We start from the raw sequence: 23,586 nt of genomic DNA on the forward strand, positions 1-23,586 counted from the left end.
TTAGCATGTCAAAAACATTAAACTTCAGTTTTGGAAAGCCACTAAATTAAAAGTATATTCAAGGAAGGGCCCACTAAATTAAAAGTATGTTCACTTACATCTTTAGCAGCAGGATTCTTTAGAATTGCAATGCCTAGCTTCCCCTGATGATTGTATTGGTTGTTAATTCTACAAGACATCAAAATAAAGAAGGTTTTTAAAGCAAATAAAAACAACCACGCAATAAAATAACTAAAAAATTGTTAACATTATTTTAATAGGCAAATCTAAATCAGAGAGCAAAAAAAACATGTGTACTCACAATCGATATGCATTTACGGCGACTGCAATAGCAACACCAGATGCTGCAGAAGCTTGTTTCTCTGGCTTGGCTAAAACATTAAACAATTGTTTTACCAAAACACACTCAAGGCACAGGGTTTGTATGATTTACATCAAAAAACATGGTACAGCAATAAAGTAAATGGCAATTTAAAAGCATGACAATGAAAATGACAATATGGCATTTTAGTTACAATATGGCATTTTTTTCATCTTTCGAAAGGGTCACGTAGTATAACAGATAATGTAATTAATCTCAAGGCATTGTATGGTGTTCTAAGGCCACCTTTATTCTTTCCAGGTGGTTTAGGGGCCTTGTATGTCAGTGAATCATTGCTGTCTTGATCCATCGACTGATCACTGCTTCCAAACAGTGAATTGAGGGTTGAACGAGGCGCACCACTATAATGAATATCACATAAATATTTAAAAAATCAGCACACATATAAATATACTTGCTCACGCTGCCAATATACAAGAATTTCTGAACTGTGCTTCACAGTGTTGTAATGACTTGACTTAAGTAATTGTTTTCAAATGACTTGACTTCTCCTTTCAGACGAAATGACTTGATTTGGCATAAGTCTTTGAGCAAATGACTTGACTTGACAGTCTTGACTTCTAACACAATTTGATTGCTATATGTTTCGTTTATGGTATGTTTTACATTATTGCCCATAGTCAGACGAGTTTATCAGTTATTGTTTTATTTTTTTGACAAAGACTTGACTTAAAGGTGACTTGCTCTAATTATGACTTGACTTGGGTAACCGATACCTTGGACTGGGACTTGTTATTTTTTCAAAAAGCCTTAAAAATGACAATTATTTTCAAAATGACTTGTTTACCGCACTGGTGCTTTTTTTAATTTATTTAAAAAATATATTGTAAAAAATATATATAGATAGAGATGAAATATGTTGTCCAGTTTCACCAAGATCTTGGGTGTCAGGGGTACAATCAGGGTTTTATGCACGCCTGATCTGTATACCTCATTGAAAACTTCTGATATTGCATGGTGGAGATGTTTATACAGTTTAAAATTGGGCTGTTACAAAAGTTACTGCAAAAAAATTGTAATTATTTAAAAAAAACTGTAAGCACCACTAAAATTTTATGAAAGTTTTGCGCGTTTAAGTAACTTTTCACAAATAAATGCATTTATTGATTATAACAAAATGCATGACTGGAGAAGATGGACTGGGCCGTGGTTTTTTGTGGTCTTTGCTTAAGTTATTGGCCAAAATTATCTGGGAGAAGTTAAAAAACAGCTGCGAGAAATTGCTCATACTGTCAAAACTTACGTCGCGCTAACGGTTTTCAGTATAGTGTTCCATTTTTAGCCGAGCAAATTCTACAAATAACGTTGCAAATTTTGGCGAAAATGTTATTCCAGTCAGGCAATTTCAAGATGCAAAATTGTCTCCCCTGCGCAAAATCCAAAATTTCCAATCTGGGGTTTGAGTGTGATTTAACCCCACAAAAAGTCTGAAGTAGGGCAGGTCATAACATAAGGGATAACTGCGTGCATCCAGATTGGTTAATGTATGGAAAGAGTGCATTGTATATATTTGGGAGTGAGGAATTAGTCAAACAAAAAAACTACTTTTAACATAGTGAGCCACAGTGAAAAATATTTAGTTTTGGTCGTTTTAAAAAAAGTTTTGGTAAAATTTACACTCTGTTCTTTTTGATTTTAGTTTAAAAACTTTAACAATCCATATGCCCTCTCAAGTGTTGGTAATAATTAATAAAAAAAAACTGAACCAACTTACCCGCCAAATGATATTCCGTCATCGTTTTCTTTTCCTAACGAAAACATTGCAGCCCGTTGGTGGCTCAAAAAGTACAAGTATATATATATAAACACAAATACCACGCAAAATATCTATATTTCACCAGGATTTTTTCCGAAGGTAAATAATAAAGTGCAACATCTATTTTCCGCTCAGTAATCAGCTGTTTGAAACCACGTGACTTCTTATTATAGAAATCATACTTGTCATGGTTGGTTGCTGTTATAGGAAACCCAAAAGTTTTTAAAACTAATACCAAATTTGCTAACCTAAAACCACTACCAGAAAATTTCACCAAAAAAACAAGACTGTATATTTACACTGAGGAAATAAGAAGTTGACATTTTTTTCTATTGTAACATCGCAGTGTTAATGCTCTATTTTATAATATTTTACCATCGTAAAAAAATTAAAGTTAACCCCTGTATATGCAACTTACTTTACTGATACACATATTGTATTTGATATACAATCTATTAAATTATCAGGGGTGCGTGTTTTAAAAAAATAAATGTTAAGCTTGCAGCTTAGTTTTTTCATAGATGCCGCTAGGTGACAGCAAAGAATAAAAACCTGATGTCTGGGGTATTCGTGTTTGACCAAGCTGAAAGAGCAACTTGTCATTTGCGTTCCAGCTTCCAGCCCTATCGAGCGCGTGTTTGTTTAAACTGTTTTACAACATACTGCTACTTTCGCTGTGAACGCCGGGAGATTGAATGCCGTATAATCAGGCTGATAAGAGTGCACACAGAAAGTCCGATTCTGACTGTCTGTGACATTTGCGTTGGTATTTAGCATAAGATTAGTCCATGAGGCAAAATAATAACTGGTGTTTGATGTACAGGTTTCATTTTATCTTTTTTGTAAATGTGCTCAGGTAAAGCAGCTTTCACACGTTTATCTATCGTGGTTATGGTTTTGTGTGAATTAAAACCGTAATATTAAATGTTATGCCATGTTCTGTTTTTAAAGAAGTTTGGATTTAAACCATTAGACAGCTAAGCACATTAGCAGATAAAAGGCAAATAAAATATTTTTGACATAACATTCAAGATAAAAACTGCACTCCTTTTGTTAGTTTTTTTGGGATACCTAATTATTTTCTATTTAGCCGTGCTAAAAGGTTTTGGGCAAGACTGTCTTATTAAATGTAGTTCACTAAAAATATAAATTGTTACATTTATTTTATGATGTATCAGGATGTCGATTAATGTTGTTCAAAACTTTTCAGAAACTTTTTTACTGTATTTTATATTGATCATTATTTGGTAATGTTAATTAAATTGTGACTCCCAATTTTGTTTTGCTTTTCAGCATATTTTACAGACTGTGTGGTTTGTGTGGCTAAGTTGTACTTTCTCATAATGTTTATTCAACTACTTAAACAAAAAAAACACAATAAAACACTAAAACAAAAAATTGGTGTCTTTAAGGTTTTCCTTGAGGTTTTCTATGATTTAAATTGAAATCTTAAAAAACATTCAGAATATGTTACATTAGGAATATGTTACAATTTTTTTAAAATTTAAACATTTAACTTATTCATACACATATGTATAGTCCACATATAAAGACTAATTGGCATGGTTAACCAAAAATGTTAATCTGATTTAGTAACATTGAAATACACTCATTTTAAAGTAATAAACAATATAGACAATTTATACATAACATTTTGTTGGCAAGAGATTTTTAAATGAGAGAACAGGTTTTAAACTAGTGCCTCTATTTACTTACTTGACTGTTTTTGTTTGTTCTAGCTTTTCTGTGTAGACTGGAAATATCTGTGGCAGAAAGGCTATGACAAGCCTAGAATCTCTATGGCCTGGAGTTCATATGTTTGTTTGTGTAGTACCCATCTATACAATGTGGCTGTGGAAGTATTTTTTCCCTACATGCTTTTCTTCATTTTAGCATGGATCCTGATTCTTTTGAAGATTAAAAAGCTAAAGTTATGGCCTTATTACAGAGTGCGCCCCATCAATTTGTGGTAAACCATGCATAGTTTGTTTGTCTAATCATGGGTGATTTCGGCAAGCTAGGAGAAATAACAGTTGGTATTACATGAAAACTCAATTTTTATGAAGTCTGTAAACCGATAATAAATGTTGGCCCAAGTACATAGGCCATGGTTGAAAAATACGGCCTGCAGCTTCCACAAGGATAACGTCTAAATCTAGGCCATGCTATGCACCGCTAATACAGCTAGGCAACAGCAAAGCCTAACATTTTCCACTACTTTGGATGTAGCAGACAAATTACCCAAGCAAGCTGCGATGCAGTCGCCCATTATATCTTATCCGATCTATGAACCACAGAAAGGTTGTGCTATGGCTGTTTCCCGCAGTCTAACCCAATATTTACCAAATTGAGCTGAATTTTATTTAACAAGACGCAGAGCAGATTTCAACCGCAAAAACACGTTGGTTTTATTTAACAATTCGACCGAACGGCGATAAGACGCCTCTAGCCCGCAATCAACCAGAAGGGCAGTTAGATTAGGTGCAAATTTGTGCTGTTTTAGCGTAGTAAGTGGCACTTTACATCTCGTTGTTTCCTACCGTCGCCCTGGGAGTATTATAGCTCCAATCACGCATCGTTCTAAGTGCTTTCGGTTATTTTGCGGTTGTCAAGTGTTTAACCATTCAATCTCCTACATAAATTTAACCAGCACTTGTCTTTATTAGCTGATCAGTTTTCCTCTATTCTGGTTAATTTGGCGTTTATTCTATCAACTGCGGAAGTTGAGCGCGAAGATAAAAAATGACCGATCGATTTTTGAGACCGCTTGTCTTTCTTTCAAAAGAAAGGGCTTACTCAGCTGGACAGACCTTTAAATGCACAATGCTCGCGAGTAGGTAATTTTTAACGTTATCTTGTAATCGTCCACGTTTTGGGGCTGTTTAACGCATGATTTTGTGTGCAGATTTTCCAGCCATTCTGCCCATTGTGTATCGAAAAGCCATCTCACAGGACAGCATTTAAAGCATTTTTTCATCCTTTTGTTGCCACTTTTAACGCACCGCTGAGGTAACGTAGGCTTGATAAAAAAGGGGAGGCTACTGCTTTTGAAGTGGCCGCGTCGGCGGGCCTAAGAAGCCTGCTCAAGTAGTCTCCGCCGCACTTTTGTCAACCATGGGCAGGTTACCGAGATGCACTCATGTTAATGTGGTTTGTTGTCGTAGTGGAGTCGTCCCAAGGCAAAGCCTGGGCGTCCTTTGTCTATCTATCAGCTGGCAGGCACTGCTGACTTTTTTAATAAGGGATGTAATCATGTAATGTTCTGGAAAAGTCCGGCAACCTGGAAAAAATATTTAGGTTTTCAAAGGTATGATTGCCTTATAGTAGTCACGTCATTTGCAATAGCTAATTAAATAAAATAGTTCTTAGTAAAGAATACAACTTTAGAAGGTGTTTGTTCTAACGAGTAGGAGGATTGTTATTTCCGTTTCTTGTTCACACGAAACTGCGAAGCAATTACTGCGATTTACGATGTGTGCCTAGTCATCACAGCAGCGCTTAGCTGTAATCAATGAATCTGAACTTTCGTCAGTAATAGAAAAACACTTTTTCATAGCCGCCGTGACAAGTAAGTAACAAGCAATTAAAAAATCGCGTTATACTTCTGGTCAGCAGCTTTGATTTGTTTTATAGAAAGGAGGTTAAGCGCATAAAAAAGGACCGCGTTAATCCCTAAAAGTCACCGTTAAAAACGACAAGTTAAATGCATTAGAACGTTTCTAAATGCACCGCCAAATCTTACTTTTTTGGGGTTGTTTAACAGGAAAAGCATTTAACTTTTCAGCGCTTGCTTCTTGTTGAATACAATTTGGCCGTGTCGCTATATTTGTTCCCAGTTAAATTCCCTGGCTAACTGAAATCAGCGTGCCGTTATGAAACGCCAGGCGTCGTCTTAATTATATCGGCGAGGTTACAATCAATGACGTGCTGGGCAATAAACGACTCTTTAAAATTCGACGGCGCTGCCCGGGGGCTTATTAAAACATCGTCGGAATTCGTGTATTTCGTCTCTCGCTTGACTGACATGGCCGGTTTTGAGTATAAAATGCGAAAAGTTGTTTGTTTTTTGCCACAAAATGTTGCCATCTTGTTTTACGCTGACGTTAGAGAACTTCTTACTCAAAATAATTGTTGTTTATGTTGGCATTCAGTTGGTCTTTCACATGTAAAACAACACATTGTCCTGTTTTCTGGCAGCCTAATGTCAGACGGTTCACTTTACTGGCTATTGGCTAACCATTCGATATAAAACGAATTTATATGCTAAATCCCACCGTGACAACTCATGTTTTTTATATACCTCTGCTCTTTTAAGGCATGTGGTACTTGCATTGGGATTACCAGGCATTAAATAACCAGTTTGTAGATTGTGTTTTTTTTTTACAGTAAAATATAAAAATAATTTACTACTGCCCATAACATTGTGTTTCGAATCTGTTTTTTAAATTTTGTTTTGTTAGTATGATTTATGATTTTACATATAATGAAATAGCTCTAATGCTAGGATTCTGTGTTGCTAGCAGGAAATTGTTGTAGCATAAATAGGTCTGATTGACTTCCTTATTCATTCATCTATTATTCAGTGAATGAAATCTATTCCACATACAAATGACCATCAGTCTAATACTGACTGCCTAAGTTTTCCATTGTTTGTATCTTTTAATTGAGTAAAATGTTTTGTAATCTAACTGTGTTGAATTAATTATTAATCTTAATGGAAATATACCCATTTTGTTGCAGGACTCCTTTTGTTTCAACCAAGAATATTATTTTAACATTGTTCAATTTTTTGTTTGCTTCACCACTGGATTACCTTCGTCAATGTCTGTTTGTGGATTATCCTGGATACTTTTTGCAGTTGTACTTCACCTGGCAAGCAGCCAGCTAGTTCCGAATGGAAGATGCGAAAACATTTATACTCCAGTGTGCCAGGGACTGCGTATGTTAATTTCCCTTTTTTTTTGTAACCTATATTTTTTCTGCAAAACTACAATTTTGATGACATACAAGATTTTGAGGTTTATGATTCTTGATACTGTCTTGACAGAACTAAACATATGCCAAAGAAACAATCTATATAATTATATACATGATTTTTTGCGGGAAAAATATTTCACAGTTAAATAAATATACCCTCTGGCTTGCTGATTTAAAATCTTCCTTTATTTTTGCTAAACATTTTTAACTAGTTTCCCGATCTTGCCAACTACACCACTTCGGCATCAAATAATGCATTCTCTCAACTTAATATATCTATAAGTATAGAATGAAAAAATATCAGAAATAATATATTATGCCAAGTTGTTTTAGACAACTAGGAACAAACTTTTGCTTTCTTGCCCCAAGCTATTTAACAATCTATTGTTTTATTTATTCGCATTTCAAATCCTTAAAGTTGTTTACTTTTTTCAGAATACAACCAGACCATCTTTCCAAATATTCTTGGCCACACTTCACAAGTGGATGCTGCAGAAGATATGAATAATTTAGTCATATTTGTGAATGTAAGAAACCAGTGTCAAGTGTTTGATGTTTTACATATATTTTAGGCAGCATGTATTTACTCTAACACCAAAAATGTAGAGGCTTTGGCGTTGTTAATAGTTTGTGTACCTCACAATCCTGCTTTACGACTTAATAGAAATTCCAAGAGAAACAGCTACCATAATGTGTTCAATCATTTTGTAAATTACCACTGAAGTGTTTGGTAAAGGGTTCGTAGTGGTATTATATAGATGTGAAAAACCTTTGTTTGCTTAACCTAATTTTAATTAATAATATTTGGCTAAACTTTTTAATTAATAATATTTGGCTAAACTTTGTCTTGCTAGATATCCATTTTTCTGTTTTATTTCCGGGTGTGGATATAGCTTAATGAGTATTTTTTTTAAATTGCTGCTTACATCTTTAGCCCTTAAGATTATTACTCAAAAAAAAGAATTCTTCTGGATTTGGTCCTGTCTTTTTTCCATCATAACCTTCCTGATTGGCTTAAAACTTCAAAGGTATTGTTTTTCAGATGCGTTGTGCACCACACGTCAAGCTCTTTTTCTGCAGCATTTACTTGCCTCTCTGCTCAGAGTACCAGAAGGCCTTTCCTCCATGTCGACATTTGTGCGAGGAAACCAAATCTGGTTGCATGAAGGTCTTAACAGAGTAAGGGAATGCTTTTTGTTGTTCTTGGCACAGTCATCGTACTGAGTTGAATTCCTTTGAATATACTTTAATACCACTTTGCAATAAGTTTTATTTTATGAAATATTATTTTATTTGTATTTTGTTACGTACCAGTGTTACTCAACCTCAGCCCTGCTGTGGGACCAAAACATGTGTTATCCAGTTAAACTAAAATTTGTGGTTTTTATAATGACTTTAGAAAACTTCTTTGTGATTTAGAAAACTTCTTTGGTTTTGTGCGTATATTTCTGAAGGTTAAGAACTACTGGGCTAGATCATGTTTTTCGTACACAAAGTTTGTGTTCTTTCTCATACATGTTTTTTAATTGTAAACTGCTAATGTTTATTGAATTTCAGAATATACTTTATATTATATATATAATAAAGAGCAAAAAAGTTTTTTTGTCAGTTTGGTACTGCTTTAAAAAATGCTGTCAATTCATGAATTTTGTAATTGAAACCACAATTTTTGCAAAAATACATAACAGAAGCACATCATGTCAAATTTGAACAATGAATGTTGTGTATCCACCTTTTATCTCTATTTTATTTTATCTTGACACTGCTTAAAGGCATTTTATTGTCTGACTTAAAGTGACTTTACTACCGTCTTAATAACTTAGACACATTTCAATGCAGGTTTTCAAAATTTGAATGGCCCGAATATTTGAAGTGTGAACGTTTTCCAAGAAAGGAAGATGACCCGTTGTGCTTTGGGCCCGAAAAAACAAGTTTACCAGGCACTGGCAAATGCATGAACAACCAGAACTTCATGTGCCCAAGTTTCATGAACGTTCCCAGCGAAAACGAAATGAGTGAGTATTTGGAGAGGTTAGAAGGAATAGTAGCAAATCATTGTTTTATCAAATCTGCATCTTTATCTTCAGCCAATCACTTTGCCCTAGAATCCTAGATGATAGATAACTTTCTTGATAATTGCAAAATTTGTCCAATTAATTAACTGAAATGTTAAATTTTTATTTTTTTTAGGATATGGATAAAACTTGATGTTTTGTTTTTTCATATTGTGTAAAAAGCTTTTTATGTTAAATTCCTAATGGTTTGTGAATTCTGGAAATTCATTTAGCAATTGATTATAATAGGAGAAAATATTTCTATTTCCGAATTTCTACAATATTTTACAGTTGACATCAAAGGCCCTTAAATAAAATATGTGTTTTACAGATTACGTCTTCATGGAGAGTGAGAATTGTGGGGCACCATGTGATGAAAACAAGTTGCTATTTTGGAAAAGGTTTGTTATCTTATATTTACTTCTGCACATTTATTTTCATGCTTATATTCTCATCCCATTGTTTTCGTTGTTGCTTGATGCTTGTTCTTGCTCACAATATTGTGATATCTTGAGAATGTTTCTAAAGTCAATATTGACATAGCACAAAAAATATATTATATATAAAGTCATATGTTATAATGCATTTTGGGTTATAGGGAATGTGTAAAGATTCACCTTTATGTAAGTACAGTCCAAGTTAAGGCAACATTTTGTTATTTCCACTAAGTCGGGTCAGTTACCTAAAGCATGGTTTTTAAGAAAAGTCAATCACTTTTTTTCTAAATGACCATTTACTGTTGCCATTTCACTGAAGAGTCCTTGATCTTAGTTCAGCTGTCCATTACCATTGTTAGCCCTCTGTATAAGAGTTCAACTCTTTAGAAAACTCTTGTACCAGACTTTTCAAGATGGCTGTTGTCCCTCTCAATTTAATTCAACACTTGTTCTCAATTAGCTGCTTAAACTTGTATTATTTTGCTGAATAGACATCTATATTACGGAAATTTTCACTCAAACTGTCTTTGAGTTCTTGACATTGTTTGAATATACCTTTGAGCTGAACAAACTTTGTTAACCTGTAGTACACATGTTGTATATACAATGTTAACTGAAATAAAAACTGCTGTTACTTTGTAACGTAATTATAACAAAAAATCAAATATAAAATGTATAAAAATTGCAATTCACTAAGGCAACTTTCAGTTGATTCAAATCCGAAAAGTGATGACTCCATTAATTTTACTTTCGTGATAATCACCGTTGGGAGCCATAAGAGTTATTAACTGAAATTAGTTGGTTAGGCAGGCAATGGTGTTGTTGATTTTTGACTTTCTCCCCTTCTGCTTAGCTCAGTTGGTGGAACGGGATAAATTATACCTTACATTGGGCAAAATTTTTCTAACCTGTGCTTGCAAAAGCCTGATTCCCACTAAAAGCTTCCAGTGTACAGTAATATGTTTGTTATTATTCTTGCTTGGTGTTGGTCAGTATGACAATTGTCTAAATCGCAGTTGAACAAACATGTGTATTAATGTTGTCAGTATTTTTGACCTCTTGTTAAAACTATGTTATTGAAACTTATCATGTTGGTTTATTGCTCAGTGAGGAGCGGCGGTTTGCTCGTCTCTGGATCGGATGCTGGTCGTTCCTTTGTGTTGTATCGACCCTCTTCACAGTTCTCACCTACCTCATCGACATGCCACGCTTCCTCTACCCCGAACGACCCATCGTCTTCTTGTCAGGTGAGTTGCTCAACACACTTCCTATTGCAGTGGTTCTCAGCCGTGGTCCTGTCCCATTTCGCTTAAGGGTGCCAAAAGATATTTAAGAATCTGCCTTTTGCTTAACTCTTATAACTTTTTGTGTAAGAGTTGACTGGCATAAATCGAATTATAACTTCCTACGTTGTGTAGAGTTGATGTGTGTTGCTCCAGTTCAGTTTGTGTTTTGTTTTTATTGAATTACCTACAGAAAAATCTTGTAGGGGTGCCACAATCTATATTTCTGAGAGGTGCCCCCAAGCCATAAAAGGCTGAGAAACTCTGACCTATTGTGACATGTCCAACATGTTAGAATTCGGTCTACAATTTTCTTTGCAAGTGTTAAACGTCTTTAAAAAATGAATATATATATATATTCAGACTGCCTATTGTTATAAATTAGGACGTGTATTGCTGTTAAAAAATATTCCAGGCAAATTACTATGGTGCAAACTGGAAAGTTTAAATCATTTGTCCTAGAAATCACAGGGATATACATTTTGTGGTTTCTTTGTTCTAAACCACTTTTCCAAATGTTGGAAAATCAACGAAGTTGCGTCTAAAACTAGCAGATTGTGAACTTGTTGAATACTCGTTTTCTCTGCTAAAACGTTTTCCTTTTGCCCTGCAGATTTAAAATAGTGGACTAACGCCCAGACGTGTGTCAGCATGAATACCTGCGCTGGTGCTCCCCATTCCCATTCACATTTGTATAAAAGGCCGCTAACTTTCTTTACTAACGTGGATTTTAGTGGCACTTTTTCATTTAGGCAGTGCAAAACATGTACAAAATTATTGAAACGTGTATGAATCAAAAGCCCTAAATTTCAAGCGCCAGTTACCCAAAACTAAACAGTTAATAAATACCGAGCGTGTTTAGCGGTCACGTCAACTGTCCAAATCGGTATAGTTTGTGTTTAGCTTAGGGGTGGGCAACATACGGTCTACGGGCCAGATCCGGCCCGCCAACGCAAATCTTGCAGCCCGCGACCTGTTTTACGACGTAGCACGAGGCCATTCCTCAAATGTTGTGGGTATTTTAACTGTGTAAAAATATTTTTTGCTCTTTGAATCTTATTCCTGCATCGTGTGTAGTATGTAGTTACCCTTTTCAATTGCAGTTCGACCCCTTTTCAATTGCAAAATACCCTTGTTTTATCTCTGAATACCATTCGTTGCGGTTATTATAATAAGATGCACAAAGTCGATCTACACACTTAAAATTTAACGGTTCGCAGAGACTTTTCTGAGTTTGGTTTTGGCCTGCCACTAGAAAAACGTTGCCCACCCCTGATTTAGCTGTTTGGTCTTCGGTTTTGTTCAGATTTCCAACGACATTCAATGGCTTTCGCGCTATAAACTTCGTTGGCCTCGTTTGTCGTTCTGCCTTTTGTTAGGTGTTGTTGTTGTTGGCGAGTTATTTGCCGTTCAAAACGCCGTCTAAGCGTGCCACTGGTTGCCGATTTACAAATACTAGTTTATCCCGGCTTTGTTGTATTAAGGAAAGCTGACCCAATCTACTAGAAATTGTATCTCTGTTTCTTGAGTTTTTAGTTGATTTTCCATCAGTTTGCCGTTCAAAAAGTCGTCTAAGCGTGCCACTATAGTTGCCGATTTACTATTACTAGTTTATCCTGGCTTTATTGTGTTCAGGAAAAGGACCCAATGTACCCGTCATTATCTTGCCGTCTCTTGGGTTTTTAGTTAATTTTCCATTAGAAATGTCCTTTTTTTGCTATTTCCCGTGATCCATGTAAACACTGGAGAACATATTACAATCTTGGGCAAACTAAGAGAACGGCGGCGATTTTTCGGTGATGACTCATAAACGTCAAATTCCGGGTTACCTTTACACACTTACACGCGCACACATAGGATCTGTTCCCTCCATTGTGATTTCAGGATAGCGTTTGTCTTTAGTCTGGCGTCTACCGCTATATAGTTCTTTCCGATCCCTTTATTTGATCATTTTTTATGCTGTTGTGTCTGACTTTTTTCATCACTTTAAATAAAGATATTTAAAGCAATTTCAAAGAAAGTATTTAATTTTAACTTTTGAAAGAAAATATTTTTTAGTTTACTTTAAATGGAATATTTAGTGAAAGTTTTAATGCAAATAAGGTATAATAGATGAAACGGCCCCGACTTAAAAATCTAGGATTCTCAACGAAAAACTTTACTACTTAAAGTGCTTGTAAAATATTTTTAAATTCGTAACATCCGAGGACTCTGCATACGATTATTCAAATGCTTATTGGAGTGTTACAAATCAAGGCCTATTTTCCTAAATTATGCACAGTTTTGTTCCAACTTCGTTTTTGTGACAGTACTGTAGATTTTATTACTAAGCGAAACTAGGAATAAATGTGACGCATTCTATTATACTTTCTTTAGGGCGCTGTAAGCCAAACTAAAAAGGAACAACTGCCTTAGGTGGTCAAGTACTGCGAGAATATAACGCCAAACGATCAATTGCGAGACTGTAAAGGTCTTTGGGGACGCGGGAGCCTTTATTGGGAGTCGACGACATTCACTTTGTTTGAACGTGGTCATTTTATTGCCCGTGGGTTCCTATGCCGCTGGATTCTGCGTTTTTAGACTCAGCAAAGTCTGTGACGCGCAACTTTAAAGTGAAATATGAACGTGCTTATTATAAACTAGGCTCAGCCACTTCTTAAGTCGCACTGGCCAACCATAACCGGTTCGTATCATAGAGCACCATATAGCAGTGTTGTAAACTAGTCATCTTGAAATGAGGCAATAATGCAACCAAAAATAATAAAATAACAACATGTAGCAATCTAATGGTTTTACAGCAGAATTTGGGAGAAATAGTTCAATTGTCATAATAAAATGTTTAATGAAAACACTTATTTCAACCAAAGTCATTTGACTCAATAAATTAAGTCCAAGCCAAGTCATTGACTTAAGTCATTATAGTCATTACAACAATGTCACATAGCCAAGTGAGCGTTCCCTGAACCCAAATAAGTTAGCCGACAAAAGACTTTAGATTTTAGTTCTAACACTTGCAACGCCAACTTGACTAATCTGAAGTTCTTTGGAACGCACTTTCTCCCGAAGCCCTCGGCCACCATCCCTATATTCTATCTCTTTCTCCAAAGGTCGCTCGCTTTAATATGCAATGCGACCCGACGATCTTGTCTTGGCCGAGATCAGTGGTTTTTAAACTCCTTTCAGCGCGGACCCATCAACAATTTTTTTATTACCCATGGACCAGGGTCGGCGTAGAATCGTTTGGAGGTGACGTAATAAATTGACGCCATATAACTACTAAGCTCAAGAAACCTGCTGTTTTCAGTCCAAAAAATGTGAATCCGAAATTAAGTCTAATTACATTTAATAATCAAGCCTTCATGGACCCCAAAAACTTATCCACGTACCCACGAGAAATATTATTCAAGACAGGATTGGGATTAAAAAAGCTGTAATAAAATGCCATTTTTAAAATTAGCGATTAATTTCGTTCTGTTATTAAAGTTAAAACATGTTCTGGAAAACTCGGCACCATAGCATGTTATTTATCTTCCGCAAATGCTTTTAAATTACAACAGGGATACCCTTTCCCTTGTAAGCAATATTTGCACCTTGGTTTATATAAAATATGGGCCGCGTCGAAAACAAAATTGTGTAACACTAAAGAATTGCGAAACCCATTAGGATATTGTTCCGGCTCTTTTCGATGCATTCGTGCTCTTTGTTAAACCGCGCCTTCTCAAAATTGCATTCAAGTTATTGTATGTTGTTTGTCACTGTAATACAAACCCCGATGCCTTTCAATTTAAACACCAGCGAAATAGCCGCCACTTTTTAACATCACGTATTTTTTCGACTCTCGCTGGCTTTCCCCTCAATTCGCCAGAAACGTTTCCTAGATCGAGCCGATAATTAAACATCGGTTTGCCTCGGGGCTTTGCAAGCTGCTCGAAATTCTTTACTTGGTTGTGCGATTTCGCAGATATTCTGATTTCGCGCTCTTCCCGCATTTTCCACATTTTTGTTTTGCACGTATTGGGTAAAAGTTGCTACTGCAAAAGTGACTTGAACAAATAACTCGTTAACTGTTTAATTTCAAATCCCGCTCGATAGTGTCACCTGATTACCCTGTCTATAACTATATTTATTTTTCTTTCTTTGACCTCTTTTGATCGAACAATTTCTTGCGAAACTGAGCTATTTTCCATCTTTACACTGTGGATCTGCAATGCACACAATGTGGTTTGAAAATGTTTTGGCAGATAAAGTCTCTATATGGTTCTTATCCCTTTGCAGCAATGGCATTCTATGGTTGATTGAATAAAGCCTGTTAAGTTTATGTCACAAGCTTCGCTATTAAGGAATTATAAAAAACATCAAAAGCACGCCTTAAAAAGATTACGACACAGCTATTACCATGTCATGGCGTTAAGTTACAATGTTTTGACTTAACTGCAAACATTCTTAATCCCTCATACAGCGAAGCTCTCATAAAAAATCACCTAAACTCGTTCATATTCGATTGAAGCTACACTATGGGTTACCGCTTTTAATTCAAAAAAATTCAGGACAGTAGCCCCAAACCTGTCATAGCATTATACAACTTAGTCATTAGTTCAAGTAAAAGTATTTTTAAAGCCAAACGTTTGGACATGCTTTGAAAAATGGGGAGTCTGGTAACCCAATGGTATATTAATCTTCGCCGTGTATAGCTGACCACGGTGTGCGGATTACCTAGTAAAAGCGGTAACGGCATTGCAGAGGCCGCAGTTACATTGGCATTTCAAGCGCGCGTTCGACACTTTGACCCTTCTCTACCGAGTCCCCGTCACGGCCCCTTGGGCTGGGTAATGACGTGTCGGTTCTCCGTGGCTGTTGTCAATCTAGCCGCAGCCGATATTCGGTGCGCAACGTCACTCTCCGGCGTCAGGGCTGTCCGATAACGCACACCCGATAGTCTGGCGGCGCGATATTCTTGCGATAGCAGGGCGGTATCGGCGCCGATCCGATACCTTTAATTGAAGCAGGCTTTCTCTGAAAAGGATTCGCCATATAAGGCAACGCGATCGACCTTCTGTTTTGAATCACTAAAGCTGCCTTGTACAATACTGTTTAAGCTTCAGTGTGGCCGATTATACGCCACCATATATAGCCGACAGCCGTCCCTGGCTCAAGTTTTTTATATTATTTTTTGAGATACCTATTTGTTCAATAAACACTTTTTGTAAGCAATGTTATACGGATAACAATTGTCTTGTCTTGTTGTTTTTGGAGGTAAAACGCCTAAACTTCAGGTATTCCGGCAAAAACATATCGAAATGTAAAGGTTTTTTACGTAGATATGTTTATTTTTCTGTTCAATATTTCACTGTTTCAAAAGCTTCAAGCAATTTTAAACAATACTTTTTTTTTTAAACTTGGCTTACTTATGGTATTATCTGGTTAAAAAATGCTACGTAAATATGTTCATTTTACTGGTAAATTAATTGCGGATATTTTTCAGGTTGATTAGTCTTTGATATGTTTGGGTCAACTGTTATGTGTAATACACATTGTGTATAGGAAAACTTGACTGTAAATTGAATTATTTCACAACTTAAAACCCCCCATAGTCACTTAAAAATTCAAACCGATTGCTTACAACTCCTAACTTTCAGCTACAATATCGAAACAGCGAAACACAGCACAGCTTTGCGTATCGTCCTACAAAGTATCCCTCCTATATTAAGCCGCCGCCCATAAGACTTGGATTTAATTGCCACGCGCTGGTCTATGGCCTCGACCGCGACCGTATAGCAGAGGCCTAACGCCACGGGCGCTAGTCAGTGATCGATGGCATATCCCGCGGCCGTTCGAGAGACAAATCTGATCGTTTCGCTCGTAAGCCGACATAAGTAAAGCGCCTAATGCCTTCCTCAATTACGGCAGACGCGCGCAAAGCGATTCGCCGATCTCTTTACCGGTAAAACACGGGACGCGCGGCTAGGGTTGTCCTAACACGAGTGCTGCCGCGAACGAAAGATATGTATCGCGTCCCCCAGTCACTGCTGGACGCCGTGAAAGGCTGAAGACGGTTGCATCTCTGTGCTTTTATCTGTTTTGTGGGCCAAATCAAACATGTTAAAATTTAATCGGAAGTGCCAATTACATTACTCCAGGGCTTTCTAATGTCAGCTACTTTTTTATGCCACGAAACTCTATAATATCGCTCGAAAATGTGTTCCTTCACTTCTGGTGATTGCATCTCTGTAATTTTATCTGATCTGTGGGCCCTATAAAACATGTTAAAATTAATCGGAACAGAACTATATTTGACAAAAAACACGTATTTCGGGACTTTTTAATGACGATTAATCAAGAAAAAGTCAGTCATTAAGTCCGACTATGACCTGTTTATAATATGTTGTATAATATTAGCTGCTTTTTTATTACCATAAAACTCTATAATGTCCTTTTCTAAGAGCTCTAAAATGTGTTCTTTCACTTTCGGTAACGTGTAAGCAGCTCGAAAAAGTTAGGCCGCTTAAATCGCATTTAAAAGCGACGGACTGACGGGCGGTCTTACTACAGTATGGCGCTTGGCTGTGCTTGTATACCTTGTAATCTGTCACTTATACTTTCGATGGCTTTGGCGGCGCGCTTCGCATGGCCGAAATCGGCCTAACGCAAATCCAACGGAAGCTTACCATTGCGGGTTAAAAGTGCTGTTGTTCTTGGCGAAGTCAAAGTTCACCGACCCTTGCTGTTAGGCCAAGTGTTGTCCACGGCCATGGGGAGATCGTTTACACTTTACACTTTTACAGCATTTGTTAAAATGGACAAATCCGGAGAATTAACTCCCGCAATTCCTATTCAAACTTACAGTTTACCAAGCGTGCTGAACAAAATGGTTCAATAGTTTTAATAATAGTTCAAATAGTTTTAATCAAACTCATTTTTATGCATTACATGGGCTTAAATTGTGGTTTACGGGCAGCATATGTACTAAAGATTTGAACTTGTATTTATTTTAAATCCTTCTTGTTTTGCCCCTTTTTCGCCAGAGCCGTCAACGTCTATTTTGTACCATATAAGCTTGCCGATTTACAAAGAATGCCATGCAATTGCATTTGCTAAATAATGCGCGAAATTAATTACCAGCCGGCTTTTAATCGTGTTGGTTGGCTAATTAAAACTTGAATAAATATCAAGGTCGTTAACCTTTGAACTGGTTTATCTACATTTTTATTTCTAACGCATTTTTTAATAGTTTACCACCAAGCTTGATAACGATTTAAAACGGCATTTGTATTTTTCTGTACATAGCTCAAAGCCTGAAACTATGTTTTTTCAGATTTACAGCAGTTGTGGCCGCTTTATTCTTAGAAGTTCGTGCCGCTGCATAGCCATGAGTGTAACCTGCTGAACAGCCGTACAAACTTAGCTCAGGACTTTTTTTGAAATTATCTGATTCCTTGCTAATTTGTAGCTGGAGGTCGCCGTCGTCCGTTGCCTCAAGGCTTCTCTCGCTTTTCCTCTCGATTCTTTCACTTATTTTTCTCCCACCAGTGTTGTAAACAAGTCACTTTGAAATGACTTAAGACCCAGTCAATCATTTGCAAAATAACTTAAGTCTGAGTCAAGTAATATGAAAAATAACTTAAGTCCTAATCAAGTCTTTTTGAATAAATACCCAGTCAAGTCCATGTCAAGTCATAATTAAAGCAAGTCAATTCCAGGTCAAATCCTTGTCATAAAAAATACATGTTAAGCTATTAAAATTGGTTAAACTCTTTCAATTAAGAGCAATGTCTTGACTAGAAAATACCAAGGAGGCAATAGAGGGAAAGCAAATTGTTTTATGCGCAAAAAATACGATAAATAACCCAATTTTACGAAAATCTCTAATAAAAACATTTAATTTTAACCCAAGTCATTTGAAAACAGTGACTTAAGTCAAGTCAAGTCATTTGAAAACAGTGACTTAAGTCAAGTCATTGACTTAAGTCGTTACAACACTGTCTCCCACCCACGAAACCCCTACGCCCTTGTACTTGGCAGCAACTTGATCCGAGCGGTCTGCGCCCAATCAATCCAACCCTTGGACCCTCGCTGTTTGTCGGATCCCGCCGATAACGAAAAGCGATTTTTCGGGGTGAAAAGTGCAAGAACGTGCGCTGACGTTTCGTCACCAAATTTCCCGTTTCGGCGTTATCTTATACTGATCCGCTGCTATTGGCCTATCCGTTTTGCGAATTTGGAGTTTGTTGGGCCAGCAAAAAAATTTAGACATTTTTATGTAGGCTGCACTAAATGGCTTCAAACCCCGTGGCTGGTTGTCCCTTTTTTAACCCATTGCTTATTGTAGTTTACATTGGCATAAAATAGCAATAAATACATGGCTTTTTGTGAGGCGATTCCAGCAATACCACACGCATTGGCCAGCAGTTTTGATGGACGCTCTGGCGGCTTTAAACGCCACCTGGAAAGACTGTGGCCGCGATTTTGTTCGGATCAAATCCTAATCTCAAAACTGCCGCGTCGAGCATCGGAAACATGCGCCCTAAGCTTTAATCGACCGGCGAAAACCCCGGCTAAGGCCAGGTAATTGCAGTGCTGGAAGTTCCAATTCAGCCAGGTTAAAGGTCTAATTTAAAATCGCCTGAATTTATAACTCAGTCGAGTCGAGTAGCCGTTTTCTACACCATCTGCGCCTGCTTGATAACAACTTTAACATTTATTCTACTACCCGCGTGTTTTTTAAAAGTTTGATCTTGGAGACCATTAAGAAAACGGACTGCAAAAGGAATTTTTAGGGGGCACAACTGTCACAACTGACGTTTTTTTTTTTTTTGAGATACTCTCCCCCCTCCAACAAAAATCGCATATTATATTATGCCCTTCTGTATTTGTGCCATTTCCCTTTAAAAATACAACAACAAGGTGTGGAAAAAATACGGAACCGGCCTATTCGAATTCGGCCAGGTTATTAGTCCAATTTAAAATCGCCTGAATCAATAACTCAGCCAAGTCGAGTAGCCGTTTTCTACACCATCTGTGCCTGTTTGCACGACAACTTTAACATTTATTCGACTACCCGCTTGTTTTTTTAAGTTTGATCTTGAAGACCGTTAAGAAAACAGACTGCGAAAGGAATTTTTAGGGGGCGCAATTGTTTTGATTGAATACTAAATGCTACTTATCTTCTGTACTACGGTTTATTTTGAGATACTCTCCCCCTCCAACAAAAAACAAAAAACGCATATTATGCCCTGCCGTGTATGTACCATTTCCATAAAAAAATACAACAACAAGGTCCGGGGAGAAAAACAGGACCGGCCTATTCGAAATCGGCCTTATAATCAGATGGTCTGTCGCGTTCAGGTGTTCACCAGTATATGGCAAGAGCTGTGTGCGTTCATGCGCGTCGAACAGCCTTCACCTTATAATAGCGCTTCACTTTGGTTGGGCCGACCCCATTTTTATCGCGGGTCACCAAGTGTCTTTCAACCAAGTAACGTGACGCCCCGGCCCCCTTATTTTGCTGTTGGTTGCTTCAAGGGTGCTGCTTGTCTTGTTTTTCTTTGTGTACAAGTGAGCGTTCGACAAAGGTGACGCAACCCCGTTCCAAAGGAATCTCGTGCCGTGGTAGCTGCTATGCATTAGGACAGGGATCCGCAAATAGTGGGTCGACGTTGACCCAAATTTGTGTCGCGGGGTCTTGCAGTTTGAGTCGCGAAAGCCTCAAATAAATTATTAGCGGCTTGTTTTGGGGGAAGTTTTTATTGTTTGCATTAGTACACAAAATCATATGCAAGAGTACTGTCTTACTTTGTTCTTTTCATCCGAATGTGCCGTCCTCTAAAAGACAAGGCTGTTTTTTAAGCGTATGCTTGGTCATGTTACAAATGCTTTAGAAAGATTTTCTCTTTTAAAATATACAAACACAAACCACAGATTTATCAACACAAATAGAGACACAATAAGTTACTGTACTTTGAATAAAGCGTTGAACCGATAATTTAGTGAAATGCGTGGTATGTTTCCTGACCAACCATGATTAAATATCAAAACTTTAGCAGACCACTTCCACCAAAATACCAGAATGTTATGTAAATTTAAAACACCGAGACCAAAAAAAGCGATTCACATATTTTTCCTGTATCACAGTGATTGAAAATCGCATGCTAACTGACACTGTTGCACGAAAAGCACCAAAGAATGTTATGACTAGTTCGAAAAAGTGCATTAAACATATTTCTCAACTGTTGGTTCGAAATAACGATTCAGTCACAAGGAGTTTTTGACTTCCAAGGAAAAAAACAGGGCTTTATACCATAGCGGGTATGTCCTGGTCGCAAGTTTAAATATCAAACAAACCACCTACCAGCCGCTTTCAAGGGCCCGCTTTTTAAACGCAGTCGGATGTTTTCCAATTCTACAATGGCCATTGTGACGTAACAGGACCAGTGCGCATTCTCCCGGTTTTGAAGCAAAACAAACGCCGACTAAAGGGCGCGCCGCAACTGGATCGCTTAGAAAAGGCCATAGCACGCGAGCCGCGTCTAGATCGCTTCCTTCTTGGCCAACCCGGGGCGCCCATAATCCGATTTCGGGTGATGTTTATCGACAGGCGAAAGCCGCCGCCGATAAGTCAGGGGTGCAGATCACCGCGTCGACGTGGCCAACTGAGAGCTAAATATGGATGCTGTTAGCATTTTTGCAGAAATTCGTTAAATGTCAAGGGTAGCGCGAACTTGAGTAAAAGAGAGTGGATTCGAAGCCACTTATGAAACCGTTGGAAAATATGCAATTTACAATTACTATGTTTTAAATTTGTGTACAGAAAAGTGTTATTTTAATCCTGTTTAAATCCAAAGTGCTGTTTTTCTTTACTTACGGGATGGCGCTTTAAGGTTTAAACCTCGCCTATATTTAAAGTCGTACACGTCGCCTATACGGATTTTAAAGGTTGTTTCTCAACTTTACTAAAAAAACAACCAATAAGTATAAACAATGATTTTCAAATTTACAAAAAAAAACGCAACTTTCAATCAGGAATAAACAAAATTTCGTATGCGGATGTCTATCCCTTGCAACAGGAAATCTATTTGATTGCCCGAATCCCGTCACGGTTGTCACGTGCAACTCCCCTTCCTCCCCCCCCCCCCCAAAAAAACGCATCTAATACCAACATGCTGTCATTAGGCGTAAAAAACACCGCTCGCCTTGTAGTTTTCGCGTTTGACGAACTTACTCGAAAATGGCTCGCGCCCGTCAGCTTTATTTGAGCAGGATCGAATACCGACAGCGAGATGCCGCTATCTTGTAACGCGAAGCCCTAGAACGCAAAACACGCCGACTTATTGTGCTGTTGAAATGTATGCATATCACCCTTGCGAATTGCACTCTTTGCTGGCTGTAAAAGATTTTTTTTCTTGGTAAGGAGCATTTTTACAACTTTAATGCGGAAGTTTGTGGATTTTTACCCACGATGTTTTCATTTATATTTGGAAAACAAAATAATGTAACAGCTTTTATTGGGACCACTCCACCCTTTTTCGTTTATACCCTGGAAATATCATTAGGTTAGCCAAAGTTTACAGATGCAACCAAGTTCCGGACCAATTAGACTAGTTGAAATTACCACTTGCTGTATAAGTGGTTGCTTTATTCGCCTCTTGCCTTTTTCGAAAAGTGATAGTTTTCCTTTTTAACCTTGCTTTGTGGACTTTATTATTCTTTGTCAATTTGTATGACATTTTAAAAGTTCCTTTTTTAAGAAATTCTGTCCTTTTTAAACATTTTTTTGGTCGTATTTGTTAATTTGGGGAAATCAGCGACCAACTGCTTTCAAAGCAGTGTACAAACTTGCCGTTCATATGGTTGTACTTTGTCAGACAGGGCAAGACAACGCCGCTTGTCACCTGCTGCACTGCATCAATCGGCAGTCAGCAGTCGGCTTGGCATTTTGCCTCGATACACAAAAGTCGCTGAGCTAGATAAATTCGATTTTCAACGACTGATCGACTGACTGGCTTTGTTATCGCCAAAAACGTAAAACGTCCACCAAAATCCATGTGGGTGGTAGCAGGCGTTTGCCAGTTGTTGCACTGAATAGTGTTAGTCAGACGAGAAATTTTCTACCAAAATGTTGATGCATTGTCTTTGTTGGGATTTCATTGCAAAAATTCAGTTTAGCTAACGGCAAAATACTTCCTGTGTAGAATAAAAAAAAAATTGTACAGTGAAACACACTTTTGTATACGTTTTGTAAAAAAAGAATAATATAGGTCTAAAAACACACACTGCATTTTAGCGCCAGATTCACCGAATCCGAAAAACCTATGTGGTTTACTTTGTATCTTACTTGAACATACGACAACAGTGGTCCCAAAACGACCAGAGTATCAAAGGGTAACGTTTTTGAATATATGTGTTACGTCAGCATCCCTTTCCGTGTCCCGAGGAACGCTTGTTATCAAACAAACGCCCCCCCCCCCACCACGCGCTACTTAAAACAAGTCGGAAAACCTGTCGTCAGTTAAGCCGTCGCCTTCCTCCCTCGCTCTACTGTTGGCCAAATCATGTGGCCACTTCGGAAAACCTTGACACGTTTTTTGGCCACCTTACATGTTTTTTTATCGTATCATTAGGGTAACTTGACACCGTCACTTCATACAACAAGGTGCCCTGTTTTTTCAGTCTCCCTTTGCTTTGGCAAGCGCAAAAGCACCAC

At 37.5% G+C, this 23,586-nt stretch overlaps 2 protein-coding genes across 2 annotated transcripts in view; one reads left to right on the forward strand and one right to left on the reverse strand.

The window, feature by feature from the left end:
* LOC146133489 (uncharacterized) overlaps positions 1-2,254 on the reverse strand; it is a 37,420-nt gene extending 35,166 nt beyond the window's left edge. Inside the window, exons 1-4 of the mRNA XM_083397762.1 lie at positions 2,097-2,254; positions 608-723; positions 302-371; positions 99-168 (exon numbers count right to left, since the gene is read on the reverse strand). Coding sequence (XP_083253888.1) covers positions 99-168; positions 302-371; positions 608-723; positions 2,097-2,143 — 303 coding nt within the window. The 5' untranslated portion in view covers positions 2,144-2,254. The remainder of the gene's footprint in view (positions 1-98; positions 169-301; positions 372-607; positions 724-2,096) is intronic.
* Positions 2,255-6,882: 4,628 nt separating this feature from the next.
* The window catches only part of LOC146133490 (frizzled-1-like), a 29,509-nt gene continuing 12,805 nt past the window's right edge, over positions 6,883-23,586 (forward strand). The window contains exons 1-6 of the mRNA XM_083396587.1: positions 6,883-7,077; positions 7,551-7,642; positions 8,158-8,294; positions 8,955-9,130; positions 9,501-9,570; positions 10,714-10,853. Of these exons, the coding sequence (XP_083252713.1) occupies positions 6,960-7,077; positions 7,551-7,642; positions 8,158-8,294; positions 8,955-9,130; positions 9,501-9,570; positions 10,714-10,853 (733 nt within the window). The 5' untranslated portion in view covers positions 6,883-6,959. The remainder of the gene's footprint in view (positions 7,078-7,550; positions 7,643-8,157; positions 8,295-8,954; positions 9,131-9,500; positions 9,571-10,713; positions 10,854-23,586) is intronic.

The sequence above is a fragment of the Ascidiella aspersa genome, chromosome 9 (genome assembly GCF_963924565.1).
Source record: "Ascidiella aspersa chromosome 9, kaAscAspe10.2, whole genome shotgun sequence".
NCBI classification, from domain to species: domain Eukaryota; kingdom Metazoa; phylum Chordata; class Ascidiacea; order Phlebobranchia; family Ascidiidae; genus Ascidiella; species Ascidiella aspersa.